Here is a 17,128-nt window from a genome sequence, read left to right as displayed (position 1 = left end):
TGGGAGATTCCAGGGTGGACCCTGGGACTATCTCCACAGTGGAGACATTTGTCTAATGAGCCTCTAGAGTCTCTCTGGTTACGTGCAAGGAGAGGACGACGAGGACAGAGGTGCAACTGATGGGATGGAACATAGGAACATAGGAAACTGCCATATACTGAGTCAGACCATAGGTCTATCTAGCTCAGTATTGTCTTCACAGACTGGCAGCAGCTTCTCCAAGGTTGCAGGCAGGAATCTCTCTCAGCCCTATCTTGGAGATGCTGCCAGGGAGGGAACTTCGAACCTTCTGCTCTTCCCAGAGCAGCTCCATCCCCTGAGGGGAATATCTTGCAGTGCTCACACATCAAGTCTCCCATTCATATGCAACCAGGGCAGACCCTGCTTAGCTATGGGGGAAAGTCATGCTTGCTACCACAAGACCAGCTTGAGTCTAGATCCACAGCAGCACAAGCAACGGCTGAAGACCACTCACTCAAAGGCCCCAAGCGAGAACTTGCAGACAACGGCTGCAGAAAGGAAATGCTGCAGAAATTCAGCTTGTCTGTCAAGCCAATTCCTAGAGCAGGCAGGCTTCCACTAGCACCTGCCCAATCTTCTCCCTCCCATCCCCATCCCCCAGGTTTGCCCTTTTGTCTGGAACAGCTCCTTCACACACCATACCCTCCAGGGGAGTGGGCAGCACTAACCCCTCCCTCTCTTGGCAACACAACCAGTCTCATCCACCCGCCCTCCCCCCACCACACACACACCAAGAGAGAAAAGCTCCACCGGTGGGATTTCTGAAAGTATATAGGAAGGGGTGCGGCTGCTGTCCCTCTTAACACAATAGACTTGGTGGGGGGTGGAGGGGGGGGGGAAGAAAAGAAAAAGAGCCGAAAGACCAAGATGGGCAGGCAATTTCTGTGGAACTCCTTTAATAGCTGTTAACGGCAAGTCTGTAAAAGGTTCAGGAGAAAGTCATCATTACAAAACTAACAGCTGTTAGAGTCACTTATTCGCCCCAGCTAGAAAACAGTCCAGGGAGATGTAGTATAATTTAAAAAGGAGAGAATATTGCACAACCAAGAAAATTAAGAATAAAAACTAACCTAAGAGTTATGATGAGTCAGAGCCTGGCACTTCCTCCCAGTCCCACCTGGACACGAGGCCCTTCCGGGAGTTGCCTCCTCGACAGGGATGTTGGCTCTCAGCTACCAAGTTCTGCCTCTCCCCAGCCCACCTGCTGGCTATTCAAGGTGGGCCCAGGGGCCCCCTTCCCAACCCACATTCTCCTCAGACACTTAGCTATGGGCTCCTCTTGACAGCCCAGAGTTAGGCGCAGCGTAATAGCGTCCTGGTTTCAAGGCCAGATGCAGGTGGAGCTGCAGATGTCCTCAACCTCCACATCCAAGTGTTTGGCAGCCCAGTGCACATAACACCTTTGGAAACCCCTCCTGGGTCTAGTCTTTAGGCAGGTGAATACAACCAAGTGAAATATAGAACATAGCTAGCTTTGACATTTGGCCTCCTGGTCCAGTACGTTTTGTGGGCTAGCAGGCCCTCGGGAGGATCATTGAGACCTCTCCAAAGGGCAGCTTCCCCAGGAGCACCGCATCGCTGGTACCTGCAAGACACAGGCTTCTTCCCCCCCCCCCCCGAGCAGAGCAGCCACCTTGTCAACTGCAAGGGCAGATGAGCACAGGACATGATTCTCACTTGCCACCAGATCTGCTATTCAAGATCAGCGTTTGCACAGACTGCTCGTGCGGAGCACGGACTAAGCCATCAAGAAACCCTGCCCAGTGTGCTGTATACCACTCCCATTAGAAACTTGGCTGCTTTTATGACTAACTTCTATGCCAATGTTTCTCAGATGGAGATCCATTTCTATAGGCAGGTTCATTCAGAAGACTGAACAAGCCTCCCTTGGTCAGAAGCCTCTGGGCAACTGTAACAGCTATGGATTCTGGCAGCTGCAACAGCCACTCACAGTAGGTCTCCTTCCCTTTGCCCTTCAGCACTGCCACCTGCTTGCTTGCCTGCTCCGCCTCCAGCAGGACCTGGCTGCTTCCTGCAGGAGAGAGGAAAGCTGTCATGAAACACACAGTGGCTTCCTTCTGCAACTATGAACAGCCAGACACTGCTGGAAGGTGAGAAAGCTGGCAGCACTTAAGAGAGGGCTGGGAGGCAGCTTCCAGGAGGGGGCAGCAGTAGCTGTAACTGCTACAGTCACCAAAATGCTTTGGGCCACACGGAGGCTCTGGTCAAAGTCAGAAAACACAGGTATCTTGGAACACTGGGGAGGAGCGTGTGTTAGGAACTGGGCTACCCAGTTCCAGAAAGTTCCATGCTTCTATGCTCTTGCACCACCACTATTCATGTCCATGTGTTTTGCGTAGAAGGTGATTAGCCTCAGCGTTTGGACCCACAGTAGAGAAGCATAAAGAGGGCTAAATCAGTTCTTCTGAGCACAGAGACACAGGCAGTTATTGACGGTTTGAATTAACAGCAACTTTGCAAGGGCCAATTCTGATGCAAGTCAAAAGGAAAGGGGGCACCACTGCTTTCCCCAGCGCCCTCTACCACAGCCAAAGTAACAGTGCCTACAGAAGGTCCAAAAAGGAGCACAGCCTTGTTGACATTCCAAATCCGATGTGAGCAGTCAAGCTGGCTGCTCTCAGCATACCTGGAGTACAGACAAGATCCATTGCCAAGAGGAAGGGCTCCCAGAGAGCTCTCACAGACAAATGCCTGGAGGCAATGGGGGCTACTGGAGACCATCAGCACAAGGAGAAGGAAGAGGGGCGGGAGGCTTTGGCAAATGCTGACCCTTCAATGCAGACCCACCCCCACTGCTCCAAGAAGCCCAAATTGCCAGGTATACCCAACCCTTTGAAATGGGCTCTCTTGGAAGGGTCTCTAGCAGCACAACCCAGGAGGAACTTCTCTTGTGCAACCCCGCTTTGTTTCATCAGGGCCTGTGCAAGATACATTCCCACCAAGGTGTGTCCCTAAAGAAGAATTCTGAGAAGAGAAAGTGCTTGGAGTCCCAGGAGAGGGCCAGCTGCAGTAAAGCGCCCGAGGGGAGGGAGCTGTGCCCCTCCCAACCAGCTGTTCAAAGGCTGGGGAGGTTAGGTTGTGAACAGGGAGGGGCCATGCTATACGGTTTCCCTCCTTAAGACCAAGTTAGGATTCACAGTGGTAAGCAAACAGGCCCTATGAACTCCCTAAAAGCTTGCTGGATTTCAGGAAAGAGTCATGCGGAAGGAGACGTAATGAGCAAGCTGCCAGCCTAGAGACACGGGCAGAACAATCCTATCTTCTAGAATCCAGTCAAACCCAGAGATGGCTCCCCACACCCCCACCCCAAACCACCATCAACCACCATCCACCTCAAGCCGGGGGGGGGGGGGAACGGGGGGGGGAGGAAAACTAAAATCCACAGTGGGGCAGTTCTGAGAGTATTATTCGTCTGGGGGGAGCGGGGAGAGAGACCGCCTACTGGAAAGATGCCCCTAGCACTGTGCCCCCTTCTCCCCGCCCCCACTGCTCTTGGGCAGCCCCTTGCGCAATACCAGTCACCATCAGGAGCCGAGTGCGTGCTGCGGTCCAAGGCCCCCCGTGGGATTTTTAGCAGAGATGAGATGCAGCCAGCCAGCCTGGAACACATTTACACAGGAAAAGGGACTGGTTGCTCTGTGATTTAATTCACATTGGATGGTGCAGAGGAAGGGCGAGGGAGGCCGAGGCGAGAGCACAGCACGGCGGGGAGTGGCGGCCTCGCTATTCCCAGTCCTCCCATTCTTCATCTTCCAGCTGCAGACAGGACAGAGAGCAAGAAGATCACGAGGTTAGGCAGGAGGGCGGCAGAGACAAAACATGGTGCTGGCAAGCTCTTCTGATAGGTAGGATGTGGCCCAGAGCTGGGGCCACGTCCTACATATTAATCAGCTAACGGACTGCCTTTTAATCAAATCAATGCATACACATTTGAATTATCATCAAAACCAAAGTTCAGGTCCCTAGTTGAAAGGAACATTTGGTTACTCTCCTGCTCCTACATGAGACTCATAGGAACACAGAAAGCTGCCATATACTCTAGCTCAGTACTGTCTTCACAGACTGGCAGCGGCTTCTCCAAGGTTGCAGGCAGGAGTCTCTCTCAGCCCTATCATGGGGATGCTGCCAAGGAGGGGACTTGGGACCTTCTGCTCTCCCCAGAGCGGCTCCATCCCCAGAGGGGAATCTCTTCCAGTGCTCACCCTTCTAGTCTCCCTTTCATATGCAACCAGGGCGGACCCTGCTTAGCTAAGGGGACAAGTCAGGCTGGCTACCACAAGACCAGCTCTCCTCTCCCATCCAAGGGGGCTGACTGGGCCGCTGCAGCCTCAAAATTCTCCACAGCAGGGGTGTCAAACCGTGGCCCTCCAGCAACTCCCATCATCTCTGGCTACTGGCCACTGGGACTGGGGATGCTGGAAGGTGTAGGCCCACCACAGCTGGAGGGTTGCAGTTTGACACTGCTGATTGCCAGGGCCAGGTCAAGGGGCCATAGGCTGCCTGCTCAACCCATGGCTTGGGTTCTTAATGAAAGGCAGCACAAACCGTGGGATTGCATCATGCCTGAACCCCATCAGTAACTGGCTTTGGGTAACTCCTGCTCTCTCGAAGGATAGAACAGCAATCAGGCAGAAAAAGATTGCAAAGTGCTCTGGAAATGAGCCATAAGGAGGCCACGTGGGGGCCTTCCGAGGGCTTCTCTAGCCCCCTTGGGCCACTGGCTAACTGGCTGCTTCTGCAGTCCTCACCTCCCCAGAGACGTCCACCTTGGAGAGTGCCAGCTGCACTTCTTCTTCGGTCATGTCCAGGTCAAAATCCTTCTCCCAGTCTTCGCTAATATCTGTGCTCGAGCCTGAAAGGGGGAAAAAGAGATCCATTTGGGGGTTCCCTCTCGGAAGGCTTGTGAAGCACCTCAAACTGTGCTGGAGGAAGAAGAGCAGGACGGTGGGGCTGCCAGGGGGGGCCAACGCCCATCATCCACACAGGGCAGCTGGGGGTGACCTCTGGTGGAATTGCATTGCAGGCCACTCTGGGGACCCCCCCTAGCCCGCAAGGGGGATATCAATAACCAGGGGACAGCCAAGTTGGGCATGGGCGGCCTGAGGACTCCAGGGCCCACATGGGGGTGGGAGGCGGCATGTTGGGAGAGGAGACAAAGCCTCTTGCACCACGACAAGCTTCTTGCACCACCGCGACCTTCTCTCCTCCACTTCCCCACTTGGGGATGGGGAGGAGGGCGAGAGAAGGCAGTGGGGGCATGAGAGACTTGGCAGGGGTCACCTCCCCCTGCTCCCCAGTCCACAAACAGGCTCCTTCCCAGAGTCCTCTGCAATGGCCAAGTTGGGAAGAGGAAAGTCAGTTTGCCAATGGCAAGGAGGAGCCTCTCAAGGCCTTGCCACACCACTGGCTCTTTTCCTCCCACCTTCCTCATTGATAGAGCAGTAGCAGGCGGCGGCAGCATCCCGTGTGAGGGGAAGAGGAGGAAAAGCTGCAGCTGCTAGGACAGGTGGGAGGGGAAGGTGTCGTTGGCACAAGCTGCTCCTCGCCACAGTCATGGCACACTCCCCACCCTCACCCACCCCGGGAGAGACCCCTGAATATAACCATGAAACATCCACCATAAATATCACCAGGATGGTGCAGAGCCCACCCATTCGCAACCACATCGCATAAACATAAAGTCAATATCGTTCCAGAAATGTGGAGGGCTGGAAGAGGCCTGCAAGTGAAATGTTGACATGGATAACTCGAGGTGTGAACTCAACACTTCCAGCAAGCTGATCTGGAAGCTGGGGTTTTGCTCTTGCCAGGTGACCCACCTTTCTTCCCATTGTTAGAGGGAGTGGACTTCCCGCTGTCTGAGTTGAGCTCAAAGACTCGCAAATCCATCGGCCCGTCCTCGCGCAGGGTCTCTGTCCGGCTGGCCGGCTTGCTTTCCGCTTGCTCCTTGGGCAACTCTGGAGAAGGCTTGGCCTCCCGAGGAGTCAGGGAAGACTGGGCAGGCTCCGCTGGCTTTGGCAAGGAGACCTGCTCTTCCGCAGTAGCTTCCTGCAGCCTCTGAGAGAGGTTCTCGGTCCCAGAGAGCTGGGCTCCAGTCTGTAAGGGGGTGGCAGGCACGGCACTGGGGGTTGCAATCTGAGTCACCAGGGAAACGCTGTCGCTGCTTTCGGACGGGATGGCCTCCGTGGGGGTGGTGCTGAGCATCGCCCAGCTCTCCACAGATGCTTCCAGGTTCGGAGTGACTGCTGAGGTGGAGACGGGGGAGGCTGGCTTCAACTCTTGTGAAGACGGCAAGCAGACACGGGACTGTGGAGCTGAGGACCCAAGAAATTCCTCTGTGGCAGGAGAAGTGAAAAGGAGTTTCACCAAGCTTTCGTAGTGGTCATGGAACAGGTTTAACATTCACAAACATTGGGAGAAAAATATTCTGCCCTCTGATCTTATAAGGGGAAAATGAACATGAAATGGCCTATACCTACAGCTCGATATACTAGTCACTCCAATTGCTTCTCCATAAGTAAGAGGACTCCTTGCCTCTCTGCATGATAAGTAAGGGAGGGTCCTTTATGCAAATACTGCTTTCCGCCCCACCCCCCCGCCCTCAGAATTTTGTTTTCTCTGTGCCTTCAAAGATTCCAAAAGTCCAAGGAAGCAACCAAGAAATTCTTCTGTGTTAGGAGAGGCAAGAGAAGAACTGGCCCACTGTGTTCCAGCTACATTAGTCAAAAGTCCAAACTTGAATCGTTTAGCATGTATGTTCCTCAGAGCACAGACTTGTCTTTTTGGCAGATGTACACTGACGGCGCGATGGAAACAACACAGGCAAAGCCACCATTTGGTAGACCAAGCCATGGGGCACTGGACAACTCGTCTGGAAAGACCACCCATGACCTTCAACCGAGAGCACGTTTTGAAGGGCTACAAATGGCTGGTATATTCCTGGGGGCGGGCTTTAGGGAAGAGAAAGAGCTGGCCTTCCCCGAGCCGGCCAAAATGAGCCAGCGGGCATACAGTCTCCTATCTCGTGCTGATCTGGAGAGGCGGCAGGGAGATAAAACACATCACACTCTTTGGCCTATTGAAGGCTCCCCACCTGCCAGTGGCTTTCAGGCACCATTCCAAGGGAGGGCTTTGACCTATAAAGGACTCAGGGACCTGGGCATCCAAAGATCACCTACTAAAATGTTACCGATAGAAGTGAGAGGAACAAGAGGCTCCTCTGGAGAGGGGGGTCCACTTACCCTCTTCCTCCTCCCAGCACGGCTCTTCAGAGTGAACGCTTTGCTCTGCCCTCTGCTTCAGAGCGTCCCTCCGCAACTCCTCCTGGAGTAGAAAGGAATTCACTGGACTGTCAGGAACTTGTTGAAAATCACAGTGAGCCTTCCTCCCCCCAGATGGTACTGACCACCCCAGCTGCTACACTTGTCTGAACGCAACCCACATTCTGGGCTACTCAGGACAACACCCTGAGAGCTTCCGAGGCCAGAGCAAGCCTAGTTCAGGGTGTGAATCCACAATTGGAGATGACCAAGAGGTTGAACCAGTGTGTCTTGTTTAAGACACACACCAAATCATGGCCAGGCAATACCCTGCAGCAAGTGGGTCGATTCTGAACCTCCATTTTATATTTTTTGCTGTTATATATTATTGTTTGTAATGGTATTTATTGGAAGCCACTGTACTTTTTTTAAACATAGAAAGGCATTCCCGGACACATTCCCCTAATCTGAGCTGCACGTAGCCCTGCCTCCTGCAACCCAGATGCTTGCTATACATCCTTCAGACGTGCAGAGAAAAGCAGGACTCCTGTGGTCTGAAGCATGCTACCCCCAGAATTGGAAAGGGTCCTCACAAAGCCTGTGAGGATTCCTAAAGGCTGTTCTCTGTTTAGGGATTGCACCCCATTCTGCAGTGTCCACAAATGCTACAAGATAGACACCCTCTGTATCGGCAAGGAGACCTTAGGGCAGAAAGCAGAAAAGAGTCTGGCCTCTTCCCCTAGAGCCTGGCATCTCTCTCTGGAAACATGGCTGAGAATTGTCTTGTAAAGAAGCTGTCACATCTGCCTTACATGCCTTTGGGTCATATTCTGCTGTTTCTTACATGAGCAGTTTTGCACTTGGAAGGTTTCTGCAACTCACCTGCTCCAGCTGATGGAGTTTATAGAAGTAGCGCTGCCAGAATTCAGAGTGGGAGACGGCCACTGGCACCTGGGTCATTGGAAGGGAAGATAAAGAACCAACATGTGGGAAGGGATTGTGGGTACAGCTTGTTTAAACTCAGAATCACACACTGACTAACACATCCAATAATGCCAGCAACAGGAGTCTCTAGGCTGAAATCTACACCTGCTTCCAGGAGCCAGCTTCCACCCTGACAAGAACCAAAGCTGAGGATTTCCAGCTGGCAAGACCACTTCCCAGGGCCAATGAGGCAGCCCGCTTTTTATCGCTTTCCAAATCACTGGGCTGACCAGTTGTCCTGACCCTGACTTCTGGAGAGAAGACAGCAGCCACATCCCAGACAGCACTCTCAAGTAACGGAGCTGGAGCAAATGGTCTGCAAGGAAGGCACTACGCCATGCCACCAACCCCTTACCATCTTGGAGTAGAGAGCGCGGATGGAAGGGCTGTTCACAAGCAGCTCTGAGATCTCCCCTTTCTTCTCCTCTAGGCTGAAGCGTGATAGCCAGGCTTCAAAGAGCTCAGCGGGTCCTGCAGGAGGAGGGGAGCAAGACTGTAAGGAAACATCAAACTATAGGGAACTCTGTACAAGCGGCCAGTATATGCTTGGACCAGATGCTCCACGACAGACCTGCAGTTACCCAAGGGGGAATGAAAACGTAATTCCACTTGGTGACTGATTAGGAGAAGAACATTCTGTAAACTTGCTTTCCCTGCTGCGTGTGCTCTGTGATTATGAAATGCGACTTCCTGTGCTTGTGAGATGAAGCCTTCTTGTCTCACAGTGTGCACAAAGCACGGTCTGGCTTACTGTGGACATGGGTTTTTCCTTGCAGGGAAGGTGCTCCACCTCTCTGGCCCTCCACTACCAAAGTAGGGCGGGAGGGGAAGAAGATAGATGCAAGCAGACAGTTGCCGGAGTGGCTCCATCCAAACTGCCCTGGGGCCTATAAGCTCCACCCCCTCCAATTAAACACTGCTCCTAGCTTCAAAACAACAGAGCACCTAATGGCCCAGACATTAACCGAACAGGTTTGGTAGGCAGGCATCCCACACATATTTGTGCAAAGTTCCTGCCCTGCCTGAGAGAGGCTCCTCTGCAGAAAGGGGTGCTCAGGTTCTGGGCCGCATCCTGCTCGTAGCTCAGTCTTCTGATGTTGTCACCCAGACACCTGTGATCCAACACAATCCCAGGCTTCAGAACTGACTGCAGATGGTCTCTTCTGAACCAAGGAAGTGGCACATGTGAGCAGACCCCAATGACTGGAAGGTGGAGCGGGGACTACCCTGGTTGCTTTACAACCCTTTCTCCCACGGGGAGAAGGACCATCGCTCAGTGGCAAAGTGTCCGCTTTGTATGCAGAAAGCGCCAGGTTCAATCCCTATCTCCAGGCAGGGCTAGGAAATATCAGCCTGGAACTCTGGAGAGCAGCTGCTGCTCCATGCAGACAATACTGAGCCAGAAGGACCAAAGGGCTGACTTGGCAGCAGGCAGCTCCCTATGAGCCCTTCCTCATTTCTTTGAGAGAGCTCAGCTTGTCGAAGGCCACCCAGGAGGTTCCACGGCTGAACACAGATTTGGAACCTGGGCCTCTTGGGACCAGACCTCATTTTCTATCCACTGCAGCAGTCACCAAATCCCAGCACTGCCCCACATCTTTTCGACCTTTCCACTCCAGCCCTGGAAGCTGAACTTGTGACAAGATGCTGGCTGCAGGATTCTGGCCAACCCAGCACACGTGGTTTTGGGAAGAGACATGGCAGGCGGGGCATGGCAGGCTTCACCATACAGGTGCCTCGCCAGAGGGGCCCCCATTCTGCAGACCGCCCCCCTCCCGCCACCAACGCAGCCCTCAGTTTACCGTCTGGTTCATTGCAGTAAGTGGCTGGGTCAGACTGCAGGCTGTACAGGCGGGCCTGGAAGGGAGCAGACAAGGAGAAGCGCATGAGAAGTCCATTTCACGCAAACCAGCTGTCACCGTGAGGTCTTGCGGCGGGGGGGGGGGGGGGAGGACAACAGGAGCGCTGAGGAGATACCTTGGCACTGTTGTACAACTCCGTGGTCCCAGAAGGGGTCGCCATCAGCGTGATGACGTCACAGTCGATCGTCTTATCTGGTGAAGGTGCAAACGTGTCTGAGATGACGCCCAAGAAGTTGGAGAGGCCTTTCCGCACTTTCTCTGTGGCTCCTGAAGAACTCTCCGTCTTCGCAGACACAAAAGAAACAAAAGAAAGGCACAGCGAAACACAGTCAAGCCAGAGGAAGCCAAAGCGGAAGCATCCTACAAAGTCTGCCATGCTGTAGGCTTGAAATTCCCAGGCAACGGGGGTGGGGAGAGGATTCCTCCCCATCAACGAAGGCTTGCCAACTGCACCTTCCCATGGGACGCAGTCTCCCTCTGCCCTCCCCTTCCCATCTCCACCTGCAGTGCCTACTCACAGCCAGCTTCTCCTTGACCACGCTGGCGGTGGCAGCAATGGTGCAAGCCGTGTCATGCTGTACCACTTGTGTGAACTCTGTCAGGTCCCGTTTCATGAACTCCAAGGCCTCTGTGGACTGGAGCAAAGAGAGAGGGGAGAATACACCAGTGTTCCCGCTAACAGGGATTCCCAGATGATGTTGACTACAACTCCCAGAATCCCCAAGCAAAAGCCATTGCAGCTGAGGATTCTGGGAACTGTAGTCAACATCTGGGAATCCCTGTTAGAGGGAACAATGGAATACACTAGATTGCTAGGTATGCCACGTCTTCTGAAGAATCTCAAGTGAGTGTGTTACTTAGGCTGGCAAGTCAGACCTCATGGTAACCAGAAAATGGCATATGAAAATTTCAACATTCTGTCTCTTTCTACAGCTTTCTGTCTTTGACAAAAACCTTGTGGATATATGGTTACTGTAATGCAAGAAACAGCCATAGTTAGCACCAGTAAACGATCCTAGAAATGGGGCTGTGGAATCTGAATGATCTAGTGGAGGCGATCCCAGACTTGGGTCCCCAGATACTGCTGGACTACAAATTCCATCATCCTTTGGCCATGGGGATGATAAGACATGTAGTCCAACAACATCTGGAGACTCAAGACTGGAAACCCCTTCTCTAGTGAGCTCTTCTTCTGTTCTTATGAATGCAAGAACTGCCTGGTTGTATGAGACCAAAGTCGACAGAGTCCAGCATCCTGCTGCCAACAAGGGCCAGTTGAGAGCCTCTGGAAGGCTCCCAAGCAAAGCATGAAGGTCATGGGTAGGTCCTGTTATTCAGAGATACAAGCAGCAAAAAAACGGTTCTAATGATGTAAACCATCAGTCACTAATTGTCAGTTTTACTACAGACACACATTTCATTTGGGCTTCCAAGAGCATGAAGAGATGAATGTTTGGAAAGGCATATTGTGAACCGCTCAGAGACTTTTTTGTATGGGGCGGTATATAAATGGACGCCACCCGACTTCAGGAAGACTTCTTGAGTAACAGCAGCTTTAGTGTCTCACAGCAATTTAAAATCTTCCTGTGGTTTGTTTGCATAACAACCCCATGTGGAGGGACATAGTAATTATTTCTATTCTGAATAAGTGAGGTGCAGAGTTAGGTGTGTTGCTCAACGCCATCCGGTGAGTTTGTAAGCAAGCAGGAATGTGAACTCTCAGCTCACAGATGTGGCCACTACTGCCCAGTCCTCCCATCTCTGTTCTCCCCACCTGCATCGGTTTTAGAACAAAAGGTGGCCCTCAGGACAGCTAAGATGCCCACCTCAACCTGCCAGAGGAGCCTGCTGGTAAAACTAGTTGCTGACCAAGAATACAGAGGCTTGAACATATTACCGTCAATTCCTACTTCAGGAGTACATGCAAATAAAGGCAACCAGACCCTGAGAGACTCAACAGAAGGTTCTCACTTGCAAGTGGTTTGCTCATCATGCCAAGGAGGCCAGACAATTTGCTCTTATTGCTCTGGGCTGTGCCTTTTTGACCCCTTTCTTCTAGTTTGAGAAGAAGCTGATCCTACCTACCTTCTCTTTGACAGTCTGAATGCTTTGCTGGAGCCAGCTCCTCCACCAGCCTCCATCTTCCCTGTTACAGGACAAACATATGAAGCTGAAAGTGGGAATTTTATACCGTAAACACAGGTCCAGGACTAACTTCCAAACATCCAGGTCGGGCTTGCTGGAATACAACAATTATCTCTACTTCTTTGAACTGTTTGCAGAACCTTTCCCCCACTCCAGTTCCCTGGAGTGCCCCTTTCAATAAGGATTGCAGGAGAAGCTTAGAATAAAATTGGCATGTGTATCTTCCTACAGCCAGGGTTAGAGAAATAATTTAGAATGCTAGACTCCAGCACCAAGTTTCAGAATCATGATACTCAGAACATAACACTGTGGTATAGGGCTAAACAGGGCCCTCATTTTAGTACAGAAGTCTAGCACCAGGCAGAGCTAAAGTATTTCACTTTGGCTAACAACTGCAAAATGCAGGTGGAGGTTCTACGTATATTAAAGCATGCAGATCACTTAGGAGACACACTTTTGCACAGACCAGGTAAGTCCTACTAAATCAACAAGTCTACTTGTGAGTAAATTTGTGTAGCTGCCTCTATGATAAAAGGCTCAAACTTGGGATGTTGATTAAACATTTATTTCGAAAATGTCTTTGCTGCAGAGGCTAGATGGACCACAGAGCTTATGGTACTGTCTTCATCTCCTTCAAATATAGCACAACTTGGCAACTTTTAATCCTCATGAAAACCCTGAGTGAATACAAGAACTTGTTCTTTTAGACTCATACTGTTGACATCAACAGCTTCAAAGCCAAGTTCTTAGATGTGATCATTAACTAGTCTGACAAGGTGTGATAACCTTAAGGCAGAAACTATAGGGTTGTACGCATCCAGCTCACTGAGCATTGACATACTTTGAAAAAAGACTCGTCCTCCATATTTGGTGTTGACTTTTTGTGTTCCGCACTTGTATTTAGAATTCCTCATAACCCTGTTTGTGATGTTTTGCTTCCAAGGCCTCCAGATCTGTAGAGGATGAAGTTTCTCATCTGTGGTTATCAGTGCACTGCATATATCATTGAACCAATACTGAGTGTACGTCTTGTCTTGGTATCTTTTTCCTCAAAGAAGATGGATTTGAAGAACAGAACCAGTCTACAAGATACATTCTCCCAAATCTTTGTGAGAATAAGGTTTCCTGAGATATTTAAATTTGAAAGGGATGTCCAGAATACCCTAAGCGATACTGGGAGAAATAAAACCTATCACCCTATAGTATTATCTAATCTATACAGCAAATATTATTTGGGTAATATACTTCTGACAAGTATAGCAAGTCTGATGCATCTTTACGGTGAAAGACATAACTACATGCATTTTCTCTTGAGTAGCCCCACTGACTTTTGTGGGACTTGCCTGTTCCACCTTGACTGCGAGAGAAAGCATCTTCAGTAACTTAGTGGAACTCTCAACAGCCTTAAATTTAGTTCATAGAACTGCATCTTCATAACAGAAATAAGTGCAGTTAGTACTGATGTAGGATACTGTAACTAAAACAGCAATCCATTTACTAGGAAGTAAGCTCCATTTAACTCAATGCTAAATGTTTCTGAGTAAACATGTTTATGATTTGGCTGTACAGCAACGACAATAATAAATGTAACAACAATATGCAAAGATATGTGGAGAACACAAACATTTCATAAACACAAACAAATCTGTAATTTGAATTCACTACTGGCCTTCAGGAGAGCCCTGGCCTTCCAAGGTTTTTAATTTGTTGTAGATGTTTTTAACTTGCTGTGACCTGGTTTTCCAGGGTTTTTAAAATGTTTTGAATATTTTAACTGTTAATTGTTTTATGGTGTTTTATAGTCTGTTTTTAATTGTTAATTGATTTTAATTGTTTTGTTTTAATGTAAGCCACCCTGAGCCATTTTTGGAAGGGCAGTATAGAAATTGAATGAATGAATGAAATCAGGAAGCTGATGGTACTTCCTATATATCTTAATATGAATTAAATACTGCAAACCTGTACAAAATGTATTGTACACCAGGGTTTGCCCACAAAAGCTTGGCTTCAAATCCTTGCTGAACCATTTAAGTTCAGTAGGCAGCAAATTACTTATCTTGCAGCCCCTCACCTCCACCCCCAAAGTGGCAGTGTTAAGCACTACTTCGCAGGTCTATTAGAAATATGCAGCAAAAATAGTAAAGCAAACTAGTGATTAATAATCCTTTATCCGGACAATAAGCCTGTGACACAGAGAATTAAACAACACTGCCAAAGAACTAAGTGGTCTGAAGGAACCCATCATTTTGAAGGGCTGTAACATATTACAGATGTTTTGGGGCCTCTTATCTGACGTCCCCCTTAACAATTTGGACACCTCACCTTGCTAATGAATGAACCCTCAGCTCCCAAGCCCCCAGACCGCTTGCTTTTTGCCCAAACATCCACCCCCACCTTCCTACATCCAGCCTGAAACAATCAGATCCTCTCCCATGTTTTAGTGCGCTTCCCCAAGAAGACCGAGGAAATCCCACTTTCCCCTCGGCAGTCTACCCCCTCTCCCAAGGGTCCAGCCTCAAGGAGCCCGTGCTGCTGCTCTTCCTTCCCAGACGCCGAGGATTCGATTTTAAGGCAAGAAGGCCAAACTCCTACAGTCTGGAGACGCTCGCTGCGGTGACCCGGGGCAAGGGAAAGGCACTTTGTGCATGGCCAGGGGCATTCTTTCCTGCCCCCCAACTTCAGCCGCTCCAGAGCGGCTGCCAGGCACAGCCTCCCACTTCTATCGCCCCGCTTCTTCCCCACCCCGCAGCCCCCAATACCGCTACCCGCCCACGATGGCGCCGCCCCCAACGCTCGGTGTTATTCTCACCCTTCCGCCATCTTGGCCACCTGACGTCACCAATATTTACTGACCTTTGACTCCCAGCAGAAGCCCCGCCCCTTCGAGGCGGACAACCGCCATTTCCGGCGAGCTCCTCTCCTCTCTTTAAGGGGGGGGGCACAGATTCGCCGTAACCATAGAGACACTTCCGGCTCGCTGTGAAGGTGAACAGCCCATGTAAATAAACAGGGCAGGGCACCATAGAAGTTTCGGGGTAGAGCAGCTGCCAGATTGTTTGCATCTACAGACCTGGAGACGCTACTCTACATTTTATATTCTTTTCTGTGTCTATTTTAATGTCTATGTTGACGTAACTCTTCCCGCTGATTGTATGGCAGCGCTCCAACGGGCACCGGAAATGAGGGTGGCGAGTCAAGCCCTGAGTTCCGCTCGGTCGCTGGAGGGCGACGGGAACCGCTGAGGGTCGAAAACAGTTCGCGCTAAATAGTTTCGCTGTTTTTCTTGATCTCGTTGCCAGAGAGGGTGGATGGCTTTAGCAAGGCTAAGCGGCGCATGCCAGGGGTTCCCCAACTTGGGTCCCCTGATGTTGTTGGACTACAACGCCCATCATCCCTTGGGGGAAATGGGAATTGTAGTCCAACAACATCTGGTGGGGACCCAAGTTAGAGAACCAATTTATAACTTTGTTCTTTCTCAAATACTTACTTGCATTTGGAAAAAGAACTTACAGTTCCAGGCACGTACTCCCAAGTTAAGTGTATGGCTGCAGTCTCAATTATTAGTAATAATAAATTAGGTATGCAGGTTAAAACTATCAAGTCATTGAAATATATGGAAGAGAATTTATTTATTTATTTATTTTATTTAGCAACTTTATTGACTGCATGACTTCCTTAGACTCGAGACGGTTTACATAAATTAAAACAACAATGAAAACGAGACAAAAGGGAAAAACAGATGCACACACACATTAAAAACGAAAAGCCTGGCAAAATAGATGGGTTTTCAGGAGCTTCTTAAAGGTCAGAAGAGAGGGGGCATTATGAATCTCAGGAGGCAGAGTGTTCCATAAGGAGGGGACAGCAACAGAGAAGGCCCTCCCACGAGCCCGGGCCTAACACACCTTCCCTGGGCCTGGATCTCTGAGAAGGCCCACCTGAGAGACCCCACGGGGTAGGTCAAAGTTGGATGGGAGAGGCAGTCCTGGAGGTACACAGGCGCCAAACCCTGAAGGGTTTTATAGATGATAACCCACACTTTGAATTTGACCCATAAGCGAACTGGCAGCCAATGTAGCAACCTCAACAAAGGTGAAACATCATCATATTTTTTGCTGCCCATAAGCAGCTGGGCCACGGCATTTTGGGCCAGCTGAAGCTTCCAAGTCATCTTCAAAGGCAATCCCAGGTAAAGTGCATTGGAGTAGTCCAACTGAGAGGTGACAAGGGCATGAGATATGGTTGCCAGGGCCTGCCGGTCGCGATAAGGCTGCAATTGGCCCACCAGACAAAGCTGGCCAAAGGCTCTCCTGGCCACGGCTTCCACCTGCTGTTCTAGCAGTGATGTGAATTCGGTTCGTCCCTGGGTCCTCCTTAAGCCAATCAAACAGACTCAGTGGGAATTCCTTAGAGGCATTTTATTGCTACTGCAGTTAGCAAGGTATACAATGGGCTATCGCTCTGCATTGAATACAAATTGGTTATAGGTGCATCTTACATTTATACAGACAATCTGAATGATGCTGATACCCTAGACATAGTATACGTGGCAATAAAATAGTGGACTAAGTATCTAGTACGCATGCGAATGATTCATTGTTCATCTGGTGATTACTCCTTATTTGGTTACATCCTGTTTTCTCAACTGTCAGCAAAGAACAATGAGAATCCCGTGAGAACCAAGTTTCATAGATACAATTTAGTGGAGAGAGATAATGACGTTGATCATGAGAGGCCGTGATGGCCCTGAGCTGGGCTGGGGTTACTTTAAGTCAGACTGAGGTTTTCTAAGTAAAATGGAATTACTTTGGTTTTCTAAAACACATCAGCAGGAGC

At 50.2% G+C, this 17,128-nt stretch overlaps 1 protein-coding gene across 7 annotated transcripts; it reads right to left on the bottom strand.

Moving 5' to 3' along the window:
• Positions 1-891: 891 nt before the first annotated feature.
• BSDC1 (BSD domain containing 1) lies at positions 892-15,481 on the bottom strand. Of its 7 annotated transcripts, none has more exons than XM_053268068.1 (12): positions 15,146-15,480; positions 13,134-13,245; positions 12,233-12,293; positions 10,666-10,782; positions 10,263-10,430; positions 10,088-10,142; positions 8,641-8,756; positions 8,184-8,252; positions 7,284-7,365; positions 5,862-6,377; positions 4,791-4,894; positions 892-3,798 (listed from the first exon to the last, which is right to left on the bottom strand). In XM_053268068.1, the coding sequence occupies exons 4-12, from the start codon at positions 10,759-10,761 to the stop codon at positions 3,766-3,768; spliced, it is 1,239 nt and encodes a 412-aa protein (XP_053124043.1). In that variant the 5' UTR covers positions 10,762-10,782; positions 12,233-12,293; positions 13,134-13,245; positions 15,146-15,480; the 3' UTR covers positions 892-3,765. The 7 variants fall into 7 exon arrangements, with proteins under 7 accessions (XP_053124043.1, XP_053124044.1, XP_053124038.1 ...); XM_053268069.1 differs by lacking the exon at positions 15,146-15,480 and adding an exon at positions 15,102-15,116; XM_053268063.1 differs by lacking the exon at positions 13,134-13,245 and having other exon boundaries at positions 12,233-12,317; positions 15,146-15,481.
• Positions 15,482-17,128: the final 1,647 nt, after the last annotated feature.

Source organism: Hemicordylus capensis, chromosome 7 (assembly GCF_027244095.1).
Source record: "Hemicordylus capensis ecotype Gifberg chromosome 7, rHemCap1.1.pri, whole genome shotgun sequence".
NCBI classification, from domain to species: Eukaryota; Metazoa; Chordata; class Lepidosauria; order Squamata; family Cordylidae; genus Hemicordylus; species Hemicordylus capensis.
This window is presented reverse-complemented; position numbering and strand designations above follow the sequence as displayed.